This window comes from Osmerus mordax, chromosome 4, assembly GCF_038355195.1.
Source record: "Osmerus mordax isolate fOsmMor3 chromosome 4, fOsmMor3.pri, whole genome shotgun sequence".
Taxonomy (NCBI): domain Eukaryota; kingdom Metazoa; phylum Chordata; class Actinopteri; order Osmeriformes; family Osmeridae; genus Osmerus; species Osmerus mordax.
Window position 1 is genome coordinate 10966515 of NC_090053.1, and position 25880 is coordinate 10992394.

At 51.8% G+C, this 25880-nt stretch overlaps 2 protein-coding genes across 2 annotated transcripts in view; both read right to left on the reverse strand.

Annotated features, from left to right (window-relative positions):
• Positions 1–2288, reverse strand: part of ptprq (protein tyrosine phosphatase receptor type Q) — a 30593-nt gene extending 28305 nt beyond the window's left edge. Inside the window, exons 1-6 of the mRNA XM_067234246.1 lie at positions 2282–2288; positions 1858–1904; positions 1599–1743; positions 1180–1455; positions 662–879; positions 121–301 (exon numbers count right to left, since the gene is read on the reverse strand). Coding sequence (XP_067090347.1) covers positions 121–301; positions 662–879; positions 1180–1455; positions 1599–1743; positions 1858–1904; positions 2282–2288 — 874 coding nt within the window. The remainder of the gene's footprint in view (positions 1–120; positions 302–661; positions 880–1179; positions 1456–1598; positions 1744–1857; positions 1905–2281) is intronic.
• A 2101-nt stretch (positions 2289–4389) lies between these two features.
• On the reverse strand, positions 4390–25877 carry LOC136941696 (otogelin-like protein; the record flags this gene model as incomplete). Its single annotated transcript, XM_067234247.1, has 52 exons — positions 4390–4590; positions 4746–4825; positions 6529–6574; positions 6675–6794; positions 6921–7025; positions 7299–7477; positions 7623–7686; positions 7804–7844; positions 8230–8334; positions 8429–8530; positions 8656–8763; positions 8906–9010; positions 9159–9371; positions 9527–9712; positions 9852–9993; positions 10249–10466; positions 10685–10874; positions 11162–11254; positions 11361–11384; positions 11971–12113; positions 12318–12495; positions 12908–13797; positions 14080–14159; positions 14338–14455; positions 14568–14846; positions 14932–15111; positions 15291–15317; positions 15645–15801; positions 16887–17003; positions 17195–17314; positions 17439–17585; positions 17735–17869; positions 18524–18662; positions 18795–18902; positions 19076–19235; positions 19493–19536; positions 19719–19793; positions 19989–20157; positions 20748–20957; positions 21138–21262; positions 21361–21538; positions 21727–21853; positions 22035–22180; positions 22682–22728; positions 22819–22927; positions 23072–23197; positions 23280–23386; positions 23516–23622; positions 23879–24003; positions 24817–25022; positions 25129–25250; positions 25812–25877. Coding segments are annotated over 52 exons (7389 nt in total), but the record flags the coding sequence as incomplete, so codon positions are not given.
• Positions 25878–25880: the final 3 nt, after the last annotated feature.

The window sequence follows — 25880 nt, forward strand, 5'->3', positions numbered from 1 at the left end:
ATTTATCTGAAATCCTATGTAGCCTTTGTCAAAACAGCAGGTGTTTACAGCAGGAAAGGTTCGAATGATAAAATCCTCAAAGAGAACACTGATAAGGGTGTAACCTCAGGGTGTAATTACTCTGGTGGTGGCAGATGAAAGGGAGAGATATGCCACAGAAGAATGGAGTTAGGAAGTAGCCTGGCCCTGTGGCATTCCTCTGGAGGGCAAAGCAGTCTGTCTGATTGGACAGCAGTGATGATGTCACCTCGTTGGTCTGGTTGTAGACGGAGCCATCGGACCAGCGAGAGCCACCCTCTTCCTGTAAAGAAGAATGTGATGATAACCAACAACGAAAACACATTGGCTGTATTCTTCTAGAAACTTGTAACTGTCCTCAGTGCTTAATTACACTCATTTTGCAACAAGCATCCATTGTCATCCCCTTTAGCGGATCCAAAAACACACCTCCTCTTTAAGGAGTGAGTACACATGCTGGCTCTGGGATTCATGTGTTTATAAAGTAAACACCGTCATGCTGACGCAGTTTATTGTAACTCTCTGAATCCTATAATGACTTTAACACTGCAGGTACAAGCTTGATGACAACACAGTGAATAACATTTCGGATTACAGCAGTTTAGCCTTATCTGCTGGATAGAGTGGAATTAAACAAGTTTACCTTTCGATCATTGAGTGCAGTCCACAGCAGCAGCAGTGAATTGTGGGTAAGCAGGTGTGTGGACATGAAGAGGAGGTCCTCCTGGGTTTTGAGGTCAACAAGGTGAACTCCTCCAGCCACACCCCTGCACGCGCTCTGGGCGTGAACCCACATCAAACCCCTCCTCCTTATGCTGTAGCAACTCCGCCCGCTAGCCAGCCAGCCAATGGGACACTTGGCTGATGAGAGAAATGATGAACAGCTCATATATTTACATTTACATTTAGTAATTTAGTCAGTTAGCAGACGCTCTTATCCAGAGCGACTTACAGTAAATGCAGGGACATTCCCCCCGAGGCAAGTAGGGTGAAGTGCCTTGCCCAAGGACACAACGTCATTTTTTCATGGCCGGGAATCGAACCAGCGACCTTCTGATTACTAGCCCGATTCTCTAACCGCTCAGCCACCTGACTCCCCATATATGATGTTGTGAAAGTGGGTGACCGGAACACAGTCGGGCAGATGTTTGTGCGCTGTACCTGTTTCGATGTTGACGTGAAGTCTCTGTGTTGAGGTGATGTTGAGGGCGGGAAGAAAGGTGGTCACACTCGCTTGGACACTATATCGCGTCCCAGCCTGTAAACCTGTCACTGCGCACCGGCGTGTTCCTGAGGGTTGCGTCTGACAGGTGTGTGTGCTGGTTTGGGAGCTGGTGTCATGTAGACTGAGCGTGGTGAGTGTGTGTCCTGTCTGCAGCGTGCAGGTGAGCAGAGCGGTGGTGGTGGTGGTGTCTGCCTTCAGGGAGGGGAGGGGCGCTGGGTTTACAAACAGGAAGCAGGAGACAGAGGGTGTAGGACGGAGAGTTTGTTTACATACGTACAAGACGGTTGTAATATCACTATGGTTTGTTGTCCTTTTTGGTCCTGGGACTTCTACCTTGGTAGAAGGTTAGTCTTACCAATGTGGAAGGTCTTGGTCGCCACTGAAGCATTGTGTCGGATGGCTGTAAGAGTGATGTCATATCCTCCTGGGTCCCCAGCCAATCGAAGAAACGTCCTGCATTCAGGTGAACATGATGTGTGATGCACGGGTTCCAACCACTCCTAGAAAGGAGGGACAGAAGTCAAGATGTCACAACCAGCTTTTAAATCCCAATTCACAATACCTATTCACAACAAACTTGCTACATTTCTGTATTTTTTTATTGGGGTTCAAACCGTGTGGTTGCTCATGGTCCTGAAGTTGACCAGGTAGACATCAGGATCTGGACCGGAAGGGAAGTGACCAAACACAACCTCAACCACAACAGGCTCTGACCACTGCAAACATGACAGGTAGACCATCTGACAGGGAAGGAGATATTAAATACACCTTTCATATCATTCAGGATAAACATTTGTAAATGCTAATTAAATGTATGTTTAAAACTTTATAAACTTAAATCGACTATATAGCTATAGTAGACTATTATCCTACACTACTCTTCACTATAGGCCACTACAAAACAAAAACGAGCAAAAATTCACGTGCATCTGAAGCGATACATGAACATGGAGATTGCATCCACATCAAGAAAGGTTAATGTACACATGGCAAACAATGAGACGACACTGCATAATTCATGTCTGTAATAACTCTCACCTGACATAACCCCGCAAATAAATAGAGACGAGCCGTGTCCCCCATTTGGAATGACGTGGTCAAATCATCAGACAACAACTCGTATCACCAAGTCAGTTAGTTGTTTCCAGGGAGCACAGACTTGATCGAAATTTGGTTCCGGCATGTATCTGTATCAGTCTTCATACAGAGGGTACTAACCCTCGTGTGTAAACGTTTTGGATAGAATAACGCAGCAAAGTCTCCTGTCTGGGTTGATACAGTCAGCCTCCACCAGCTGCTGTCTGTAGTTCCATGTGGATGACAGCTCAGACACAATATGAGGCCTCTCTCTTAAATGTTTCCCAGATAAGAGCTGTAACTCCGCGTAACGCACGTAACATCTCAAGTTTGAATTGAGCGCGCCCTAATTGACGGCGCCCCGCCGCATCTTTCCCAGAAGCGGAGGCTAGTGTGGAGGCGGATGCTTTGCTGTACAGACCATATGAGAATGTGTGCTCTGTGCTGAGTTAGGCTGTATGTGTGTTTGTGTGCTCAGTCCAATTTGTTCTGGCTCTACCGCCTTTTCCTCTTTGTTGGGATAAGAGCAGGTCACCATGACAACCAAGGCACACAGCCACTCCAGAGAGGGACTCCTGAGGAGAAGAGAGGGAGGCAACGGGAAATGAAGGATGAAGGGAAAGATGACAGTGAATCTGAAGCAGAACTGAATCAGTGTTTACATTGCGTGATCGAGAGGAAGAGAGGTTAACATACTTTTACAAAACAAATCTACAGATTGTATTAAGGGTTAAAGCAATCAGTGGCTCACCTATAGAATACACTTCAGTCCACTAATCTCCAAGTCCATTCCAGAGCTGAAACTCATGAGTTACTCACCAGTCTTGCTGTGTGTGTGTGTGTGTGTGTGTGTGTGTAGGTGTGTGTGAGAATGTGTCTGTTCCATGTGATCGATCAAAGCATGCGTCCTGTGTGCGTGGGAGAGAGCACGGTGGCGGAGTGCAGTGTGTGAGGTGTGGTGGAGCTAGTGGTCTGGGTGGAATGTGGGGAATGTGAAACTGAGAAATGATTGACAGGTGGAGGGCCTACAGTGATGCATGGTTCTACTGCTGAGCAATGAGGTCAGGATTCATGAGAGGGCAGACAAAGCCAATATCCAGTCATATCGTTTAAACACACACACACACACACACACACACACACACACACACACACACACACACACACACACACACACACACACAGCTGGGGGATACTCCCACACAGTAATAACCCATTGGGAGTGAAAGAACAACAGATGTCAGCACTGTGACGGCTGCTTCTGGAGTGTGAATGTGTGTGTGTCCAGGCTACTGAGTGACCATCATCTGAAACTACAGGTTTGAGAAGAGGGAAAAGATTGGCCAGAGGACGAGACAGTGTGTGACAAACATCCTGTAAAGTGTGAGTCAGCCATACTGGTGAGGCTCACTCAGCTAACTCAGAGAGGGTTGGTTTTGCAGGACAAATGGAGACAGAATGAGACACTTTTCAGTATTTTATTGGGTTATATAACTTAGAAATGCAGATTGAATTGTAAGCTAATCACATTAGTAATTGATTAGACTTTCCTAAAGGAAACCATAAACCGTTTTTGATCAAATCAGGGGGCACACCTATGGTACACATTCAGTCCTTTGCTTTCCTACAGCACATTTTATCAACAGCATACAATCATTTAATTTCGGAACTTATTTATTAACATTAAATGCATCAATAACCTCAACTGATGTGGTTAACTGTTTATAAACTGTTAGACTTAAGATATGACCCTACCAGGTTCTATACAGAGTTTGTGTCATTCTAAGGCACTAGACAGCTGCCTGTGTTGCCACAGCAGACTGTGTGATACTGAAGGCTACAGTGCTGGCTAGGTTACTGTACATGTCCAACTGTCAACTCTCTCCTATGTTCCTTTGTCTCTTTGTTACAGCTAGTCTAGATACACACAGGTCGTGATCTCTAGAGCTAAGACTGGGACACGTATCAACATTATACATTTCTGGCCCCTCTGCTCTCACTTTATTACTATTTTATCTAAAATAAGCCCCAAGCTCCAAGCTGCACATTTCTCCCTATTTTTATTCTCTCTAGTTCCACTGGCATGAGCAGTCCAGGGGCTCCTGGAAGTTGTACTCCACGAGTGTGGAGTTGCGTGAGCAGTATAAAGTGACAGAGCGCGTTTGTAGTCCGCTTTCTCTGCAACATTTACAGAACCGTGCGTGGCTGTTGATGTTGAAGTTAAATATGGTTGCAGAAGGACACTTTCCATCACATGAATACACTGTCACCTGAGAGAGAGTGAGAGAGAGAGAGAGAGAGAGTGAGAGAGAGAAAGAGAGGGAGAGAGGGAGAAAGAGAGAGGTTGGGAGACAAAAAATAACATACAGGTGTAATTCAAGCCAAGCTGTGAGTTCTCTCTGGTTCCTCTGTTGTGTCCTCTCACCGGGGCGTTGCTCCTGCAGTCATCCTTTCTGATGGTGGTGCGGATGGCAACACGCTTACATGTCTTACCATCTTCTTTACCTGCACATAGAAAGATTGACATAGAGAGAATATGCTAACTAACATACAAAGAAACACAGACACACACATACACACTCAAAGCTTTTATCCACAGGGCCCTGCCCGTCTCACACACTCAAAGGCCTATTGAACAGGGTTCATTGTTGCCCAGCAGTGGGGGCTCACTTTGATTGACAGTTGGATGACCAGGGGGCAGCTCTCACGCCAGAGATCCAGCTTTCCCATTGGCTACTGACCTGAACTTGACCTTACATTCTAACCAATCAGTGTTTGACACAAAGGGGTGCCCAGGATGAATGAAATGTCTGAAGGCAGAACCATGTTTAGAGGCAGTAGCATGGCATTGAGCTAGAGTTGAACATAATCTCAATTTTACTCTGCGGTACTCCAGTGGGATTTTTCCACCTTTTATCCTATCTTTTGTGAGACTTTTCAATTATATTCTGTTGAAAAGAATAAACATATTATGTGATTGTTTACATGTGGGTTACAATGTGATTTACAGTGGTTTACAGAAACACAGGTGGAGAGGGGGAAATAGAGAATGACAGAGAGAGAGACAGACAGACATAGAGAGCTCAAATGAGCAAGAAACAATAAGAGAGAGAGGGATATTAAGAGAGAGAGGGAGACAGACACAGAGAGAGAGAGAGACAGACATACAAGGAGAAAGATAGAGGGTTCCAGAGACAGACAGAGCGAGAGAGGGAGAGAGAAAGAGAGACAGAGACAGAGAGGGAGAGAGAGGGAGAGAAAGGGAGAGAGAGGGAGAGAGAGGGAGACAGACACATACACAGACAGAGAGATAACCCTCCACAGTTGGGAGGGTGTGTCTCAGTGTCAGGACACAGCGTGAGGCTGAGAGGTGGAAGGTGGCAGTACCTGTGTCACAGTTAGTACTACCAGTGGGGGTTATGGGGTTAACGGTAAACGGTAAAAGACCCACTCCAGAACCTGTGAGGAACCGTCAGGAACGAGGTTGGCCGGTTAAGAGAACGTTAGGAGAACACACAGGGTTACGCTTGCTTTAGGACACACAGATGAATGGTTACATACATAAACACACAGACCATTGACACCAGTGCAGTTGGCATGCACGTGATTTTAAACCCTGCCTCGGGCAGCCAGACGACCGGTCACTTAGGGGAAAACTCTACACAGCAGCTCAGCAGGGGACATCCCTGCCCCATCGCACATTCTCATTGGCCAGACTCTAACCATGGAGCATCCCAATTGGCCAAACCGCGCAGTCACCCATAAAGCAGGCAAGCAGAGCCAACGCCACGAGAAGAAGACTTGGTAGCAATGATGTTTCTATGTTTATCGATGCATTTAATTGATGGTTAAGACTGGTAATATTGACATATTTTATTATTTGATTCTCAGTATAACCTCAGTATGACAATATTTTTATCCTTCTGTTTAAAACATTATCTTCTATCCCTAAACGTGTGTCTGTCATAGCCCACTTGAGACCTGGGGCTTGACTACATGTTACAGTTTTGGCTATACACACATCTATGGAGCCACCACTCAAGCATGGAATTCTGGGAGTTAGGCCGACCACAGGCTTTAACTCCACCCTCTGCTGCTAAGGCCACCCCCAAAAAACACTCAGCCAATAAGCCCATCCACTGCCAGGCAACAATGCGGCCACCCATCTGATTGACAGAAGCCAGAAGCGAATAGGACTGCTGACTCACATGTCCTGCAGCAGCCGTCCACGTAGCTCTGCACCACCCCTCCATTCTGCAACGACAGCACAGAGAGGAACAGTTAGAGGGCAGGTGAGGGGGGGGGAGCAGAGACATGGTCCCCAGGCCAGGCCAAACCGCCGGGGGCTACAGACCTGCAGGCACTCTGTGTCATTGAAGGGGGGGCAGACGACCCCTGAGGCCAGAACCACGGCTCCAATTGCTGTCTCCATACAGTCGTACCTCGTGCAGTTATCCACCCAGGAACTACCCGACTGAGGAGGGAGAGAGAGATAAGAGAGAGAGGGGGAGAGAGGCATAATGTGGCAGAGAAAAGTATTGTCATCTCAAAGCACATCTTGGTGGTATGGCAAAGGTGTGCGTGTGTGTGGTTGTCTCACAGCGAAGAGCTCTGTGGTTCCGTTGTCATTGGTGAACGTGCAGGAGACGTTCTTGCAGGAGCCACAGCACACCTGTGGGTCCGAGGACACCACATACACCTGGTGCTGTGGAGAGGAAGAGGAAGGAGGAGAGGAAGAGGAGAAGGAGGAGAGGAAGAGGAGAGGAAGAGGAATAGGAGAGGAAGAGGAGGAGGAGGAGAGGAAGAGGAAGGAAGAGAGGGAGAGGAAGAGGAGGAGAGGAAGAGGAGGAGGAGAGGGAGAGGAAGAGGAGGAGAGGAAGAGGAGGAAGAGGAGGAGGAAGGAGGAGAGAATGACCTCATTAGATATCTTGAGGTTCATCGTTCAGAATTTCCAGCATATGAAACTCTCAGGCCGTACCGATCCGCACTTCTGGGAGCAGTTGACAAAAGAGATGTCCATGGCATAGAAGCCAGTTTGAGAGTCTTTGTGGGTCAGACAGTTCACAGTGTAGCACAGTTCTCCCTCATAGGACTGAACCAGGGACTGGCCTGGACCCAACACCGTCACACCCTGAAAAACACACACCTCCTTCTTCTCTACACACACAAACGCACACACAAACACACACACAAACAAACACACACACACACACACTTACAAAAGCCACATTTCTAATTGTGAGGGTGACAAATATTTTACAGAGGGCGAGTGTGACTGTGTGTGTGTCTACAAAGCACTTACGGCAGGTGTAACGGGGACATCCACACTGACTGCTGCTGTCAGGCACCTCCATCTGCACCTCCCCCTGAGAGAGGAGGACAGAGTCACTAAGCCATGCTATCACGCTGTCCTCCCGTCCAGATGGCGATGGATGGACAGACGTTCGTTCTGTCTGAAGGGTTCCTGGAGGCTGTTTACTTACCATCAGGCACACAGGGAGAGAGCTGTCCTCACACTGGCACTCTAAGAGAGACCAACATCAAGGTTCATACAGAATGCAAACAGCTTACAGTAAAGAGCCATGAAACGGTGTGTGAGTGAGAGTTTGTAAGAGACAGTGTGTGTGTGTGTGTGTGTAAAACAGTGTGTTTGTGTTTAAGAGACAGTGTGTGTGTAAGACACAGTGTGTGTGTGTTCAAGAGACAGTGTGTGTGTTTAAGAGACAGTGTGTGTGTAAGAGATAGTATGTTTGTGTGTAAGACACAGTGTGTGTGTGTGTTCAAGAGACAGTGTGTGTGTGTGTGTTTAAGATACAGTGTGTGTGTGTGTGTGTGTGTGTAAGAGACAGTGTGTGTGTGTGTTTAAGAGACAGTGTGTGTGTATGTGTGTGTGTGTGTGTGTACTATACCACAGTGGCGCTGTGGGCAGCAGTGTCCGGGCATGGTGGTTTGGACCACGGTCAGCCCAGGGGCACAGCTCAGAGATGACTCAGGACACATGTTGACATCACACACTGGTAAGACACACACACACACACACACACAGTTGTCAGCGAGAGTACTCCCAGTCCAGACACACACACAGGACCTCCAGAGCTACTAGTTTACCACAGTGGTACTGGGGACAGCAGCTGTTGGTAGTGTTGAGGTCCACAGCCAGAATCTCTCCGTGAGCGCAGGAAGGGACGGGTTCTATACACGACTCACACACTGCAGAGAGACAACACACACACATACACACGCACACACATACACTCACACAGTTAGTATCGGGCCTTAGCAGCAGTATACTGTATATGCCAGTAGACAAGTGACAGGAAGCAGTGGGACCCTACCACACAAGAACGAATAGCAGCAGGACTTGTCCTCCCGCACCTCCACTAGGAACTGATCTTCCCTGCAGTCAGGGGCGACGACCGGGGGACACGCCATGGGGTTGCACTCTGGGACGGACCAATCACAGGACAGTAAAATGAGAGGATCGCCGATCGTGATGTGTCTGAAGCAATTCAGACCATCAGTGACACACACACACTCACGCATGCACAGTAGACACACTCGCACACACACAGCCCCGGGGCTCACCACATCTGTACTCTGGACAACAGGAGAGGGCGCTGTAACCAATCACAAGGTGGTTTCCATTGTCACACGGCGGAACCTCGCTCTCACAGATGGTCAGATTGCACTCTAAGAGGGAAAGAAAGAGAGACAGAGAGAGAAGGCACAAGGCCGTTATACTGACCACACAGTGGACAGACTCAGCCACAGTCTCACCACGGATCCAGAAGGTTGCGGGTTCGAATCCCAGCAGCAAATCCACGCTGTCTCGACTCACCACAGATCTTCTTGGGACAGCAGGCTCCCTCCTCCAGGACGTCTAGGACGTACTCCCCCTCCCTCTCGCAGAGAGGAGCGGGGCTGGAGCTGCAGTCCGGTTCCACCGCCACCACCGAGCCGTTCTCCATGCAGCGGTACAGACAGCAGCCACGCGCCGAACCATTCCACACCTCGCCCGGGGAACGGGGGGAACCCTCGTTGTCCGTACACACTGAAGACACCAGAAATGCCAGCCGGGAGTTCACAACACACACACACGCGGTAACACACACACGCTCTTACCGCACTGCTCGTTGGTGACACAGTAGCAGACACTACGGCTCCTCGGTAACACACTAGCACACACGCAGAAACACACACTCTTACCACACTGCTCCTCTGTGACACAGTAGGGCGAGTCAGCCCGGTGCAGGATGGTCCCGCTGCGACACACACACTCCTCCCTGATGTAGGAGCAGGTGGTCTCCTCGTAGTACTCTCTGTTCTGGCAGGTCCGGCTGGTGCAGGTGCTCACACAAGGACGGTACTCCTTACCGGCAGGGCAGTGCAGGGCTTGGGGGACGACGGAACCAACAAGGCTTACACAGAGTCGGGGATTTAGTGTGTAGTACAGGAAATGGGATAAAGTTTCCGCCCATCCAGACAGGTTGTGTGTGTGTACGTGTGTGCGTGCGTGTGTGGGGAGCCTTACGGCAGAAGTTGTTTCGTCTCCAGCTGATGCAGACTTGGTGTGTGTAGCAGACAGCTACATAGGCTGCCAGGAAATCACACTGGTGGTCCTTGTAATGCAGGTCCCCTGCCCACATCACGTCACAGAACTGCTCTGGAGACACCTGGAACACACACACACCCAACACAAGCGACGCAAAAGGCAGTGAGTTACCAGATTACGTCAATGGTTTTTGAATCGTGTGTGCGGGTCCCTATGTGTGTGTGCATGTGCGTGTATGTGTCTGTGTTTATGTGTCTGTAAGTAGAATGTAGAAATGCGGTTGTGTCTTTACTATGCGTGTGTGGGCTGTGTACAAACGCGCGTGCATGTGAACATGCGTGTGGGTCCTTATGGGCGCCAGCGTGTGTGTGTGGACCTTGCTGTGGCAGGGTGAGAAGGCCCTCTGGCGCAGCATGGAGATGCAGGGGGAGCAGTCCCCCGTGGTGCAGTTGTCTCCTATCCGGCGCGTGTGCTCCGTCTCCTCCGAGGTGTGGACCCTCCAGGCCTGCAGGAACAGCCCCATGTCGCCCACCTCCCGCACCACCGTGCCGTTGGGCAGCTTCAGGTCGTCCGCTGGGTTTCCGTCGCAGCAACCTGACACCCCGGGGGGAGAGAGACGTCACCGGTCCAGCCACGTTCACGCGCTACGCTGCTACACGCTGCGGAAGGGTTTGTATCCATGGCTGTGTGTGTGTGTGTGTTGGAGGGCGTGAGAATGTGCGTGCGCATGACAGAGAGTGGGGCTGTGTGTGTATAAACCTGTGTGTGCGTGTGTGTGTTATGCATATATTTGCGCATGTGGGCGTGCTCACCACAGAGGCCTCGCGTAGGAGTAGACATGTTGCTAGGAGCGGTGTACTGCAGCACCATGATGCCTGTGCTGTGGTACCACTGGATGCTGACCCCACCAGGGGTCTGGATCAGGTACATGCTCCCGGTGTCGTCCACGTGCAGAGACTGGCGGGAGAACGGCAGGCGAGCCGCTATGTGGTTCACGGACACCTGGACACACACGCAGGGACAGACGCATGCAGACACACACACACACACACACACACACACACACAGAGAGAGAGACATGCAGACAAACACACACATAGACACATGTAGACACACACACACACACACAGACACAGGCAGACAAACACACACACACACATGCGCCGAGACAGACACACAACACGCATGCACACAAACATGAACACACACGTACCACACGCAAACGCACAAAACGACCGCATATGCCATTGAGGAGTTAGGTCGGTATGATTCAGCGTGGGGGGGCTCACCTTGCGGTCAAGGCGGTTGAGGATGATCCTGTAGGAGGAAGTGGTTATGTTCAGCTTCTTAAAACACAGGCCGGAGGTACCACCCGTTGGGCTCTTGAAAGGAAGCAATAAAGAAGATTGAGGAGACTCAGAAGATGGTATACACGTTTCACTCAGAGCTCCTGAGAAAGAGTGAACCAGAGAAAAAAGGTTGACTTACAGGCCGTCTGATAGAGTTGACACTCTGTAGAGGAAGCACAGGAAACACACATCTGTGATTAACCATCACATTAGACTCTGTTGTCTGACTAGGTTGGTTTAGGTGCAGATCTATGGGCATATGTGAATCCCTCTGTGACATTGCTTGTAAGGGCTAAACAATGTTTATTTGATTTGATCCTGCAGCTCACGTGCTGTACACACAGCAGTCAGTGTTTGTGTAGCTGGCTGGTATGTAAGTGTATGTGTGTGTACCTGGCAGGTGTATAAGTGTTTGTGTAGCTGGCTGGTATGTAAGTGTATGTGTGTGTGTACCTGGCTGGTGTATAAGTGTGTGTGTGTAGCTGGCTGGTATGAAAGTGTATGTGTGTGTGTGTACCTGGCTGGTGTATAAGTGTGTGTGTGTAGCTGGCTGGTATATCAGTGTACGTGTACCTGGCTGGTATGTAAATGTATGTGTGTACCTGGCAGGTGTATAAGTGTTTGTGTACCTGGCTGGTATGTGTGTGTGTGTGTGTGTGTGTGTGTGTGTACATGGCTGTTAGGTGTGTGTGTGTACCTGGCTGGTATGTGTGTGTACATGGCTGTTATGTCTGTGTGTGTGTGTGTACCTGGCTGGTAGGGCACTTGTCCACGGTTCCTATGATGTTCTCTCTGGGAAGATGAACCAGGATGTAGGAGCCGTTATCATAGAGAGCCACGTTGTTCCCATCAAACGTGATCACACGCAGGTCCGACATCACCGAACAACGACCTGGCCCACACACAGGATAACACACACTGGAGATGAAGCCTCACGGTGTGCGCGTCGTGTGTGTGTGCGTTTCTGTGTGAGAGCGTGTGTTCGTGTGTGTGTGGACGTGTCAGCGTGAACGCTTATGTGTGTTCACTCAATGTGAGCGCGCGGGTCTGTGTGCGAGTTTGTGTGTGCGAGCGTGTGTGTGAGGGCGGCGCTCACAGGGGCACTGCCACTGGGGGCAGCAGGGGTCAGTGTTGGTGAGGATGGGCAGGCCCAGCAGGCTACAGTGTGGGGCCGTGGTGCTGAAGCGACAGAGGGCTGACGCGTTGTGGAGGAGCAGCTCTCCGTTGAAGCAGATCAGCTCGGCACACTCATCTATCCTGTAGGAGTAGGGGGGCTGGGGAGGGCACACACACACACAGACAGACAGACAGAAATATATGCATACGTTCACACCCACACGCACAGGCATAAACACGTACGCACACACACACACACACAGACATAAACACACAAAATGAATGTATGTACAGGCACACACACCTAATAGGAAACATGTCGGTGCAGGAATAGATACATGTGGTTAGACAGAGCCTTCTCACTGGAGGAATGTAGTGGGAGTTCAGGGTCAGATACTAGACCAGGACCTGTCTGTCCCACAGATTTACAGCCCAGGTGTGTGTGTGTGTGTGTGTGTGCATGCATTATAATGCCAGTTTAGCCCATACCAAAGCCCACAGTTTGAAATTCCCATAGGACACACACACACACGCACAAACAAACAAACAAACACACACAAACAGACTTACTGTACAGGGGGATGTGGGCAGGAGGAAGGGAGGAAGCAAGGTTGTTGTGCTGACTTCTTCAGGTGTGGGAGTGGGAGTTTCAGGACTGGTGGCTGTCTCCGTGGTTACGAACGTGGACTCTGGGGTCTCAGGAGGCGACGTCGTGGTAGTCACAACTACAGTTGTGTCTACCGCCGTGGAGACAGAGGTGGTCTCTGGGGCGACGGTGGTCCGGGGAGGGAGAGTGACAGGGGTGGTGGTGGTGACCGGGGTCGGAGTGTGTGTGAAGGTGGTGGTCCAGGCCGTGGTGGGCGGTGTGGAGGGGAGGGGAGGAGGGGGCTGGGTGGAGGAGGTGGCGGGGGCTGGGGTGGTGACGAGGGGGGTGGGTGTGGGGCTGGAAGTGGTGGAGGGGGTCAGGGTGGACGGAGGGGCAGGGGAGGAGGGCGGAGGAGGGGTGGAGGGGACAGAGGTGGCCTCCGTGGTCGGGGTTTCCGTGATGCCTGTGGTTACCGTGGTCACGGTTGTCGTGGGTGCCTCTGTGGTGCTGGTGTGTACGGGAGGGGTGGGGGGAGTGGGTGAAGCTGTTGGCGGGGCCGGGGTGGTGGAGGGGGAGGGTGGCGGAGGAGGAGAAGGAGTGAAGGGAGAGGTGGTGAGAGTGGGGGTGACACGCTCAGTGACTGGGGCTGTACTGGGCGTAGTGGGAGCACTGGTGGACCGTGCGGTTGTGGTTGCGGTGCTAGATGTGGTAGGGGGAGCGGTACTGGTAGTGACTGTGGTTGAGGTTGTGGTCGTAGTCACGGTCGTGGTGGGGGTGGTGGGGACTGGAGTTGTGGTTGTGGTTGTGACGGCGGTGGTTCGGTTAGACCGCGTCACGAACGCAAAGGGGGTTGGAGTGGGCGGGAGAGTGGCACCTAAAGAGAAAGAACTGAACTCAAACAGGGGCAGTACTGAACCTGCAACATTAAGCCTGTAATCCTTTACTGAATATGCTCTGTTTTTGCTCATGTGTCACTTTGTACCTGTCTGATTGTAATCATTCATGTTTTCATGTGCAGCACTTTGGTCAAACCCTAACCCTGTAGTTGTTTTTAATAGTGCTCTATTAATCATAAATTGATCGATTGATTGAATAGTAGTAAAATATTGCCCAGGTGTGATTCATACAGGAGTGTACACTTTCTGTGTGGACTTACAGTCCTCTGTGTAGACACACCTCCTCGTCACCTCATCCAGGACCATGTTTTTGGGGCAGCGTGGGAAACAGCCTTCCACCCTGCAACGCACACACACACACACACATACACACACACACACACCCAACCACCCACACATCAACAACCACACGTCCATACAAATTCACATGCACACATACAAACAGGCACTCGCATGTTTACACACACATCTTGTGTGTGCAGGGGTGCGGAGGTGGGGGTGCAGGGCGGGGCTCTTACGGGGGCAAGAAGAGGCAGCGCGTGGCGTCAGGGTCGCTGCATGTGCGGACGCAGGGACTGGCGCAGGCTTGATAGCGCCACTCACACATCATACGGTACGGGATGACAAAGCTGCTCTCTGCAGGATGGAGGGAGACAAAGGGAGTATCACCACAGGATACTTGGTGTTACCAGCATAGAGTATAAATCTCCATGCTTCAGATGTGTGTGTGTGTCTGTGTGTGTCTGACCCTCCAGTGTGAAGCTGCTGCTTGTCTTAAAGGCCTCTGAGTTGTCGTATCTCTGAGCACGTGCAGTAACACGAGTCAGTGTCAGGAACATTCCCGGCTGGCCAATCAGCTCGTAGGAGGCGTGGCGAGGCAGGAACAACCCCTGGTGCTGGATGAAGGAAGCCTTGCGACCAAACTCCTCCTCACGGCTCCAATGCTCCAATTGGAGCCGTCCACGCCCAGAGACAACCAGGAAGTAGTTTGGCCGCTCTGCAGACTCCAGAGAGACCACTGGGAGACCTGAGGGAGAACGTGGGATGGGGTGAGACGTTGGTGAGGCACATGTGTGTGTGTGTGAGTGCGTGTGTGTGTGTGCGGTGCCCACGTGACGCGCGGTCTTTCAGCAGTCCTGAGGTGATCATGAAATTGAAGAGAAGTCCTGGAGGAGGTAGACCCCTGGAGCTCTCTCTGACCAGCGGGAACACCGAGCCACTGCTGCGATTCACCCCCAGCATGGTGTCGTTGTAGCCAGCACTGACCAGGGAGAACGGCCCTTCACCCAACTCTACACGGGAGACAAAGGAGGAGAGAGAGAGAGAGAGGAAGAGGGAGAGAGAAAGCAAGAGGGAGCGAGAGACGGAGATGGAGAGAGGAGGGAGAGAAAGTGAGAGACAGGAGGGACTGAGGATGGTCCTCAGAATGATTGTTATTATGTCTTATACAAGTCTATGCTCTCATACGTACCCTGGTTATAGTATTCACAGTCATAGGCTGGAAGACGGGACAACAATCATAGGTTAGAACTGCAGTGTTAAACAAGGCTGATAAATCAGTGGAGGAGAAGAGAATACTAGAATGTTTTGAGTGTTCTCAAACTAGTGTTTGAGAATGTGCGTTTGTGTAGTGTATGTCCACCCCACGCCCAGAAAGACGTGCGTGTGTGGCTGGGATTGTGTGTGGCTGTATTCAGGGCGTCGGGTGGCAACAAACGATGTGGTGACAGACATAGAGAGGGATATGAGAGGAAAGGGGGCGCACAGTGGAGCGATAGCTGCTGGATACCAGGCTGAGTGTGTGTGTGGGTATGTGTGTACTCACGGCAGACCGAGGGGGACCTCCAATGGACAGTGATCCCCTGCTGGCAGCATTTGTGTGCGTAAGCAGCGATGGACGTACACAGACACTCGCAGTCCCCCCCGCGGTTACAGTTGCAGGTGTCCGTCAGACAGTTCCTATAGAACCAGGCCACATCCACCTGGGTTGGGTGACACACACACACACACACACTGTGGGAATGGCAGGTCATTGTTCAGTAGGCGGGTGGGGGACATGGGGAGGTCATTGGGAGGTAGTGATGATCAATAATGCAGATGGAGGATGAGCGCGGAGACAACAGCACAATGAGATATGGGTCACACTCAAGGGGATCGGATGAGCGCTGTCACACACACACACACACACACACACACACACACACACACACACACACACGCACACACTTCACATCAATAACGAGCTCCTCATTCAAAGGGATGCAGAGAAATGTGTGTGCGTGCGTCGGTCTAAGGTCTGCGTTATTTGTTCTAAGAAAGCACATCCTGATGAACCATCGTTATTATTGGCACAGATTGTAATTCCACACTCAGTTATTTCAGCTATGAAAAGAATCCATTTATACAGCGCGGAGCAGATGATCTGACCCGGTCTTCACCCTAGGAACTGGAGATATGAAAGCTGTCTCTGTTTAAACCCTCCCACATAGCTTGCACCTGCCCTAAATGGCTGACACGGGCAGGATGACTGGGAGAGCATACCTCCGTTATAAGACGGACGGTACAGACACTGTTGACTGCACTTGCCCGATCGGACTCAGGCAAACCTACAGCGCCATCTACTGGACACACAGAGAACGGCACAATAATGCTGTTTAAACCCCCCCCCAAACAATACGAGGCGTGCCCACTCTGGATTTTCAAATGCGCGTGCACTGGTGTGTGTGTAATTGTGTGTGAGTTTGAAATGTGTGTGTGAGTGTGTGTCTGTGTGTGTCCGTGTATGTGTGTAAAGTATTAGATGTCTGTGGTATTTGGTGTTTATCTCTGAGGAATAGAGCTCACACACCGGGATCAGATAAGAATCGTTCCCATAGCCCCCCGCCAACCCAACCTCCCCCACTGTGAGAAAGATAACCTTTACGCAGCTGCTAAACACTCCTACCACACTGGCGTGTGTGTTCGTTTGTGTGTGTGTGTGAGATAGCGGCGTGCGTGAGTCCGCGGGTGCGTTCGTTTGTGTTGCGGGTGTGTATGCAGTACAGTACGAGTGTGTGTGTGTACTCACCACATTGTGACAGGGGGCAAAGACGTCGCTGTAGAGCAGAGCGCACTCTCTCTTGGCGTACGGCTGTCTGCCTAGGTCCCCTTCGCACGGCCGCTTCACCACATAGTCACTCTCACACTGACACACGCACACACACAGACACAGAGGGAGAGAGAGTGTCTGCTTTCTCTTAAATATCACGGCAGACCCCAGGGAAGGCTAGGCAGATAGGGACTGGGCAGGGTGAGGTAAGTCTGGGAGGTGGGGGGTGGGTGGGGTAAAGAGATGCATCCAGGTATCAGTGCTGCTACTGTACCTGCTGGGCCTACCTGTCCCAGGGCCCAGCTGTCCCCGAAGCTCTGTGCGTTGTTCACCTCCATGTGGCTGGAGGTGGTCATGTCATTCACTGTCACGCTGTCAAAGTTCCCACACAGCCCGTTGAGGAGACCCTGGGCGTACACACGCGCACACACGCACAAAGACAAACACGCAGACATGGTCAAACTGAGGTTGTATCCGGTTGAAACCAAGAGTTTTAAACTCAAACTCTTTCCGAGAAGTAGACCTCCTGACCTTCCATTGCGGCCCGGCTCTGATGTGAACGGTCGTTTTGCGGTCCCAGAGCACGGTCAGGTCCTGGTTGGAGAAGTGGACCACAGTGTAGTAGCCTGCCTTCCACAGCTCAAACTCAGACCCTCTCCCTACCACCGTGGCAGGGCTCTGGAACAGCGGACAGAGACACCAGGTCACCACAAGGGTCAGGAACACCAAACAGGCCTCCCAATCACCTCACGAGTCCCTTTGCGAGTCGACACAAGCGAGGAAGGTGTGCGTGTGTGTTTACGTGTGTGTGGGTGTGTGTGGCGTACAGGGTTGCCGGAGTTGTCACTGAAGTAGATCTTGGTGAGGCCCACATGGATGACGAGCATCTTCATACAGACGATGCCACTCTCGTAGCAGTCTTTGTTCTGGGCTACGATAGACACGTCCGCTTCCCCGACGCTCTAAAGTCGCAGGAAGGAACCACACAAAAGAGCTGACGTCAGCACAGAGCCATTCTGCTGCCTCGTTCCTCCAGGGGGACCAAGATGGCCGCCGGTGAGCAGGCAGGCCACACAGCGGTGGTTTGAAGTGGAATGTCGGCTAATTCTTATTCTAAGATCCCTGAGAGCTCCGAAGCCCTGGGGTTTGGGCTCAACACTGCTCTCTTTGTGCCTCTACAGCCTTGCACTGCGTCCGCTGGCGTCCCCTCAAACCACGCGGATGCACACACATGCGCGGGGGACACGCACGCACACACACGCACACACACACACCTCACACGGCTCTAATTAAAAACCACTCTTTCCCCCCCGAGATTAGAAAAGGAGAGTCCGTCGGATCCGCTTTCCTAGATCCCAATCAGATGCAGTCAGGAAGCGGTAGATAGGCTCTTCCCCTCGGCCTTCCCCACCCACAGATACACTCCTCCCGCACGCAACACACACACATCAACACACAACCCTCCTCACACACGCAACACACACACACGTCCATACACACAAACACACACGCATTCACACACGTACGCTCACCCGCATGCACATCGACACACTACATTCCTCACACACAACACTCCTGTCATGCACACACACACACACACACACACACACTCTGACCTTCAGCAGGTACACCTGGCAGTCTGAGTAGTAGTCATATTCCAGACCATCGAAGGTGTGGTAGTGTCTGTCGCTGTAGACGGTACACACTGCCGGGCAGGGAGAGTAGCTGCAGTTGAAGTAGCCCCTGTGACACACACTGAGGAGACAAAGAGAGGAGGTGGTGGGGGGGGGGGGGGGGGGGGGGGGGGTTAGAGGGACCAGGATACTACACAAACATGTGTGTTGAAGAGGGGCTTGGTTGGGGGTTGGGGGGGGTGTGTGCAGGTACCATCTGTAGCAGGGCGTATCCACTGTCTCCCCAGGCAGATACTCCAGACCCAGCCAGGCACATGGACAGTTATCTGGGTAGTAACACTCCCCATGGTGCAGAACCAGCCTACACACACACACACACACACAGTAACAAATCCTCAGAACAGAAGAACAAGATCTAGAACTTGCCCCATTCATGCGACAGACAGGGGGCGACAGAGAGCCGGGATAAAACAATCAAACCCGTTTAAACAGGTGCGTGTCGTGTGTTACAGCGGCACATCTAGAGGGTCTTACCCTGGGGGGCAGACACAGCCAGAGACGCAGGGTGTGTTCGGAGGACAGGTCAGGTTCAACATCAGGTTGCGACAGGTGACCTCACAGGCCATGCCTCCTCGCTGGTCGGTACAGCTGTGGTATACCTTCCCCTCAGGACACTCCCCTCGCTGTGGCTCCTCTGAGACACACACGCACGAACACGCACGAATGTATACACAGACATGTACACACACAAATACACAGTCTGGTCTGGGAAAGCCTTTGACAAGTGAGTCTGGGAAAGCCTTTGAGAAGTGAGTCTGAACAGGCGTGGGAAATGAGCTCTGACTCTAGACACAGAGCTATGAATATCAGTAAGAACAGAGCTTGAAACGGCCCTTTGTTGCCGCAGGGTAACGGGGAAGGAGAGGAGGAAGGACGGAAGGTATGGTTTACCTCTCTCCTCTGGCACACACTCCATCTTCCCGTTCCTGCACAGGCTGTCGAGGAGGGAGCGAAGGGGAGAAGGAGAGAGAGGCCGAGGGAGGAGAGTGCGATGCTGTTACAAAGTAAGGCTTGACACGTCTTTTCATCCTCCAGAAAGATGTAGAACATGAGAGTCACTGTCCCCCCCCCCGTCCCCCCCCACCTCCTCCTTCCCTGAGCATGGATGCTGACTCACCAGGGGCCAGAGGCGCTGAAGGACACCTCCCCCGGCTGGAACACCCCTCCCATGGAGTAGCAGTGGCACTGGGACCTGGGGGGGGGTGGGGGACACAGCACAGGACATGTGACCGATCACCATCGCTCCACCTGTCAGTCTGCCTCTGACACCAAGTCAACACTCACATCCGCCTCTCTGGACCTTGCAGAGATGATTCATGTACGAGGCATGATAACGTGTGTGTGTGTGTGTGTGTATGTGATGTGTTTGTGTCAGGGGAAGGCTCACGGCTGCACGCAGCGCTGCCGTGCGTCATCGTAGTATGTGTTGTCGGAGCAGCCACACCCCTCCGCACAGTCGTCGCGGTTACACGTCTCGGCGTGGGAGAGGGAGCGGCAGGAGCGGCCGCAGGAGGACGTGCAGGAGTGGTACAGCATCCCTCCTAGACACACCACGCCTACACACACACACACACACACACACACACATACAACACACATACACACGTACACACACCACACACAGCCACATACACAGTTCACACGTTTTGAGGTACAGTACACAACTTCCGCCCTCCCCAAGACACACACACATTAATCACAGTAACATCAGTGTTTCCCCTACCATTATATTAGGGGGGCGCCCTGCCCCCACAATGGAACCCCCCCCCGCCACCCCTGGAAGGTCAACTTGATTTAGTAAAAAAAATTATATATATATATTATTTTTTATATAGCGCTAGATCACAAAATAAGTCATTTAAGGTTACCTTTCCTATAAAACCGGTCTATAGCTTGCTCTTTTATTAAACAAACTAAATGGCCTTATGCTATTTATCTTATTTACACAACGGCATGTCCTTTCTGTCTCTCGTCCTCCCCCCAAAGCTGTAAACCTAGGGGAAACACTGAACATACAGGACAGACACTAGGCTATGAGCTACGTTTACGTCTGAAGCCACTCCTTCTGGACCCCCACGCCCCCCACAAACAACCCCCCCACTCCCACCCCACCCCCCAACCCCTCCCCCCTCGTTCAGGGACCTACCACACTCGGACACGTGTGCTCTGAAGTTGATGGAGACGCCGTGTTTGGAGCAGAGGTAGGCGTAGTGGGCGAGGGCCGTGCACAGGCAGGCGTTGCCACAGCTGCAGGCCTGGTAGCGACACTGCTGTTGGTACACTGAGGGACTGATGTAGCCGTGGCATGGAGCAAACACACTGCCCAGAAGCACCTCACACAGGGAGGCGTAGAACGCTGGTACACACACACAAGCACACACACGCTGTTTTCAATGTGTGTCTGTTAGAGACAGAAGGGTTAAGGGTGAGGTGTTGCCAGTTTGGACGTCACGCACGCACATAAACACACGCAGCTTTTCACATGTGTCAGCGGAAGGGGGGTTAAGGGCGAGGGGGTTGCCAGGTTGGCATTTACCGTTGTGCTGGTTCATCTCACAGGGGTCGATGATGGGTAGGTTGACAGGAGCAGAGCAGGCAGAGGAGACCCTCCAGGCGTTAGCATGTAGCTGGGGCGTCCCTTCTATCATCCCAGCAGGGGACCTGGGGAGAGAACACCATCATCAGCCTGGCTCAACGTCAACACTCTCTAACCTGGCAACGCTGTCAGGGAGACAACAGGAAACGGCAGGTCTCCTCACAGGAAGTCATCGCGCAGGTTGCCGTTGAAGGTCCCGCACAGGCCGAGCGTGGAGCCCCGCCATTGGCTGTCCAGCTGCAGGTAGACCCGCCCCCCGTGGCCGCCGAACTGCAGGCGCAGCCCGAGAGACGCCTTCAGCTGCACGAACACAGACGTCAGCCGATGCACCTTGACAGCATCTGCACACACACACATGCACGCACACACAGACACACACACACAGAAACACACAGACACACACCGACACACAGGAATTCACATCAAACACACTGTTTACCACCAAAGCTTTTCCTTCAAGTTCTGTTTCTGCTGTTGCCTATGTGAATCCTGTAGAGATCAGTGCAGCTTGACCCTGAGTGTGTCCTACCGTCAGCGTAGGGCAGCACAGGGGAGGGGTTGACCCCTATGAGCACCTCCCCATCCCGGGTCAGAGTCACCTGACGACTCACGTCCTCGTCCAACACCACCGTCACCGACTGGATACACACCTGCTGCTGCTCACACACATAAGACAAGGTCACCTCCAAGCAGGGTGTGTGTGTGTGAGAGAGATAAAGATAGAGAGAGAGAGAAAGAAAGAGAGAGAGAGAGATGGGGGAGCATCTCTGCACAGAAGGTCACACACAGGAGGAAAGGTTACCTCTAGGCAGGTGGTGTGTGTGTGTGCGTCTGTACCTCTGCACAGGTGGTGTACTGCAGTGTGACGGTGAATCTACTGCTGCCGCGGCTCTTGGCCAGGACGTACTGACATGCTCCTGGCTGCAGGAACATCCTGCCGTCAAACGACGTCACAAACACGTGACCCACCACAGAACACTCTCCTGGAGAGAGGGAAAGACAGAGAGAGAGAGAGAGAGAGAGAGAGAGAGAGAGAGAGAGAGAGAAGGGAGGGGGGGGGGAGAGAGGGAGAGAGAGGGGAGAGGGAGAGAGAAGGAGAGAGGGGTGGGTGGGTGGGTGGCGAAAGAGAGGGAAAGAGAGAGAGGGAGAAAGAGAGAGGGAGAGAGAGAGGGAGATTGAGGCCGAGTCCCAGAGAGAAAGAGAAAGAGAGAGAGAAGAGTGAGGGAGATATTAAAAAACAAAGTGGGCGAGGACAGTGAGAGTGAGACAAAGGGAGAGGGACAGTGAGAGAGCGAGAGAAAGAAAGAAACCGTGAAAGAGAGAGAGTGAGGGAGGTGAAAAGAAAAGAGCTGACTCAGTGACACCCAGCTATGAGACACTTTACCAGCTTTCCACCCTAATTCTGCTGCTATAGAGCTGGGGCTGGGGCCGCTACAGATTCAGCAGAGATACTGTACCATCTCTGGTAGCTCAGGGTGGCTCACCTGTACAGTTGCTCCCAGTGCAGTTCCACACTCCCCCCATACACACACTGCAAAAACAACACAGCTTTCGGTCAGCACAGTCAAAGACCAGTGTCGAGAGGGAGATACTGTACACTCATACACACATACACACTCACCACACACTGCAGCCCTGCTCCAGTACATGTCCTTGTGTGTATGAGGTGCCATGGTACACACAGGGGCACTGAGACACAGCGATACACGTCCCGTTCTGGAGGATCAGACCTGGAGAGAGAATCAACAACAGAGACCTGGAGCTAAGCTGATGGAGTAAGCAACGGAACGACAGAGCAATGGAAAGAAAGACATGAAAGGCTCAAATGTTTTGTACACGTGTACTTTTGTGTGTGTGTGTGTGTGTGTGTGTACCATCAGGGCAGTAACAGCCGTCCAGGCAATGCAGGTTGGTTCCAAGACACTCCTTCTCAAAGGTGCAGGTGGGAGGGCAGCAACTGATACAGTCTCTATGGACAAAACTCTCCTCACAGCCATCATCTGCACACACACACACACACATAATGACTAAGCAATCAGCGTGAGACATGGAGAGGTGTGTATGCCGTGTGGGGGTTCTTACTGCAGGAGGGGAAGCTGTCTCTCCACTCTCTGACGGGGTAGCCCACATGAGAGCAGGCACGCGTGTACTCAACCAACACTCGACAAAAGGTCTCCTCATCATCTGAGCTGAACACACACACGCACGCACGCCAGCCAACATGCACACACAAACACGTACTTCACTGTTAAGACCACAGAGAGAGCAGTTGAGACAGGTTCTGAAAGAGAGTGACACCCTGGAGTGTGTTGACTTACACACACAGGTCAGAGACACAGCTCGCCACGAAGGGGTTGGGGTCGATGTTCTCATGGCAGGACAGGAAGGGGAAGAAGAGCAGAGCGCTGCACTTCTCTATGGCGTCCTGCAAACAGACACACATGCAGACACATACACACACACACACAAACACATAGAGACACACACACATGTATACACACATATACTCACACACATACACACATACAGACACACACATATATACCCACACAAGCACACACACATACACACACTCAGAAGAACACATACACATACACAGAAGCACACAACCATCAAGGAGTTGAACACACACCAGATCTAAAGCAGTGGTCAGCAGCAGGGGTGTGTGCTGTAGATCTTACGTCCATGTCGGACTCTGACTGGCAGGGACCGCTGAAGTCCAGGTCTACTGAGGGACAGGCTCTCTCATGGGGGAGGTCCAGGGACCAGCTGTTACCAAACACCACCGGCTCCTCTGTCAGCACACCTGCACACACACATACGCACACACACACAAATATTGGGTACAGATTTGCTTGTGGGGATTCAAAATTCAAAAATCCTGTTTTCCCTAACCCCTCACCCTAACTTTAACCCTAATCCTAACCTTGACATAACCTTAACCTTAACTGTAACCCACAAACCTAACCTGAACCCTAAACCTAACCTTAGCTCCTATCCTTCCACACAGACACACATTTATCTGTCTGTGCAATGCAAGCTACAGCAAGAAAAACAACATGAATATCAAAGCTGAGTTAGTGAGTTGTAACAATGGACTATGATTGCAGTTGTGTGTGTTAGAGTGTGTGTTACGGTGTGTATATCGCCAGAGATAGACAGGTTTACAGAAAAAGATATTTACTCGCTCCTCCCTCCCACACAAGACTCATCTCTTATCCTCCTCTCCTCTCTCTCTCCTCCTCTCCTCTTCGCCTTGTCTACCCTCCCCCCGTCCTCTTTCCTCTCCTCTCCTCCTCTCCTCTCCTCCCCTCCCCTCCTCTCTCCTCCTCTCCTCTCCTCATCTCCTCTCCTCTACACCCCTTCTCTCTTCTTCTCAGACCTACAGCCCTGGGTCAGGTTACAGGACCTGGGGGAGAATTCCTGCTCCTTACAGCTTGACAAAGACAGCCTATCAGCTTGGGCTGTCTCCCCTACCCGTCCCTCCCTGGGTCCTCCCAGTGCCACCGCCGCCATAATTGTCTTGATGTGGTGTTGAGAGTATAATAATAATAATTGTGAGTGATTAGGTGAGGAGGGACTGGATAAGAGGGGGAGTGGCCGGTCAGGCTGGTCCTACCACGGGGAGTGGTGAGGTCATCGCTGGCCAGGTGGTTGAAGTTCCCACACAGGCCACAGGGGGCGCCCTGGTGCTCCTCACTCATCTTCACATACACTCCGGAGCTACCGTCCCACGCCAGCGAGAAGCCAAACACACTCTTCACCAGGAGGTAGTCAGCCAGGCGCTCAATGAACACACCACCCACGGTCTGGGGCAGACTCAGCCTACACACACACACACACACACGTCACGTACGCACACCCTTATTGGAACAACATGAAAATATGAGGGGGGAAAGGCTAGAACACCAACAGCCCCCCTCACAAATACCTGCGGCCTCCTTGGTGGACCTGGTACCCTGAGATGTGGATCTCCTCCTCGTTGGGGAAGAACAGACTGAGAGCCCGAGGACATGAATACACACTTCCCCGACAAGACCTACTGTTATGGACCTGAGAGAGATGACAGACAGACAGACAGACAGACAGAGAGAGAGAGAGAGAGAGACAGAGAGACAGAGAAATTGAGACAGAAAAAGAAAGAAAGAAAGAAAGAAAGAGAGGGAGATAGAGAGAGAGTGGGAGAGAGAGAGAGAGAGAGGTAGAAAGGGAGAGAGAGAGAGAGAGAGAGCGAGAGAGAGAGAGAGAGAGAGAGAGAGAGAGAGAGAGAGAGAGAGAGAGAGAGAGAGAGAGAGAGGGAGAGAGAGAGAGAGAGAGAGAGAGAGAGAGAGGGAGAGAAAGAGAGAGCGAGGGAGAGAGAAGGAAAGAGAGAGAGAGAGAGAGAGAGAGAGAGGGAGAGAGAGAGAGAAGGAAAGAGAGAGAGAGAGAGGGTTAGGATTCATTTCGGTGATAAAGATGAGCCTGCGTGTGTAGTCGTTACAAAAACCAAAAACTGAAATCCTGTCCCAGAGCCCTTTAACAGAACCACGGCATATGGAGAAGCACTGAGTACAGTACACCTGCCAGCCAACCTTAGAGACGTGGGTGTTGTGAAGCGGCTCCAAGTCCTCTTACCCAGACAGTGTACTGAGGCGTAGCAGAGTGGCAGTCTTGGGCCAGGATGTAGGAGCATCTTCCAGGGTA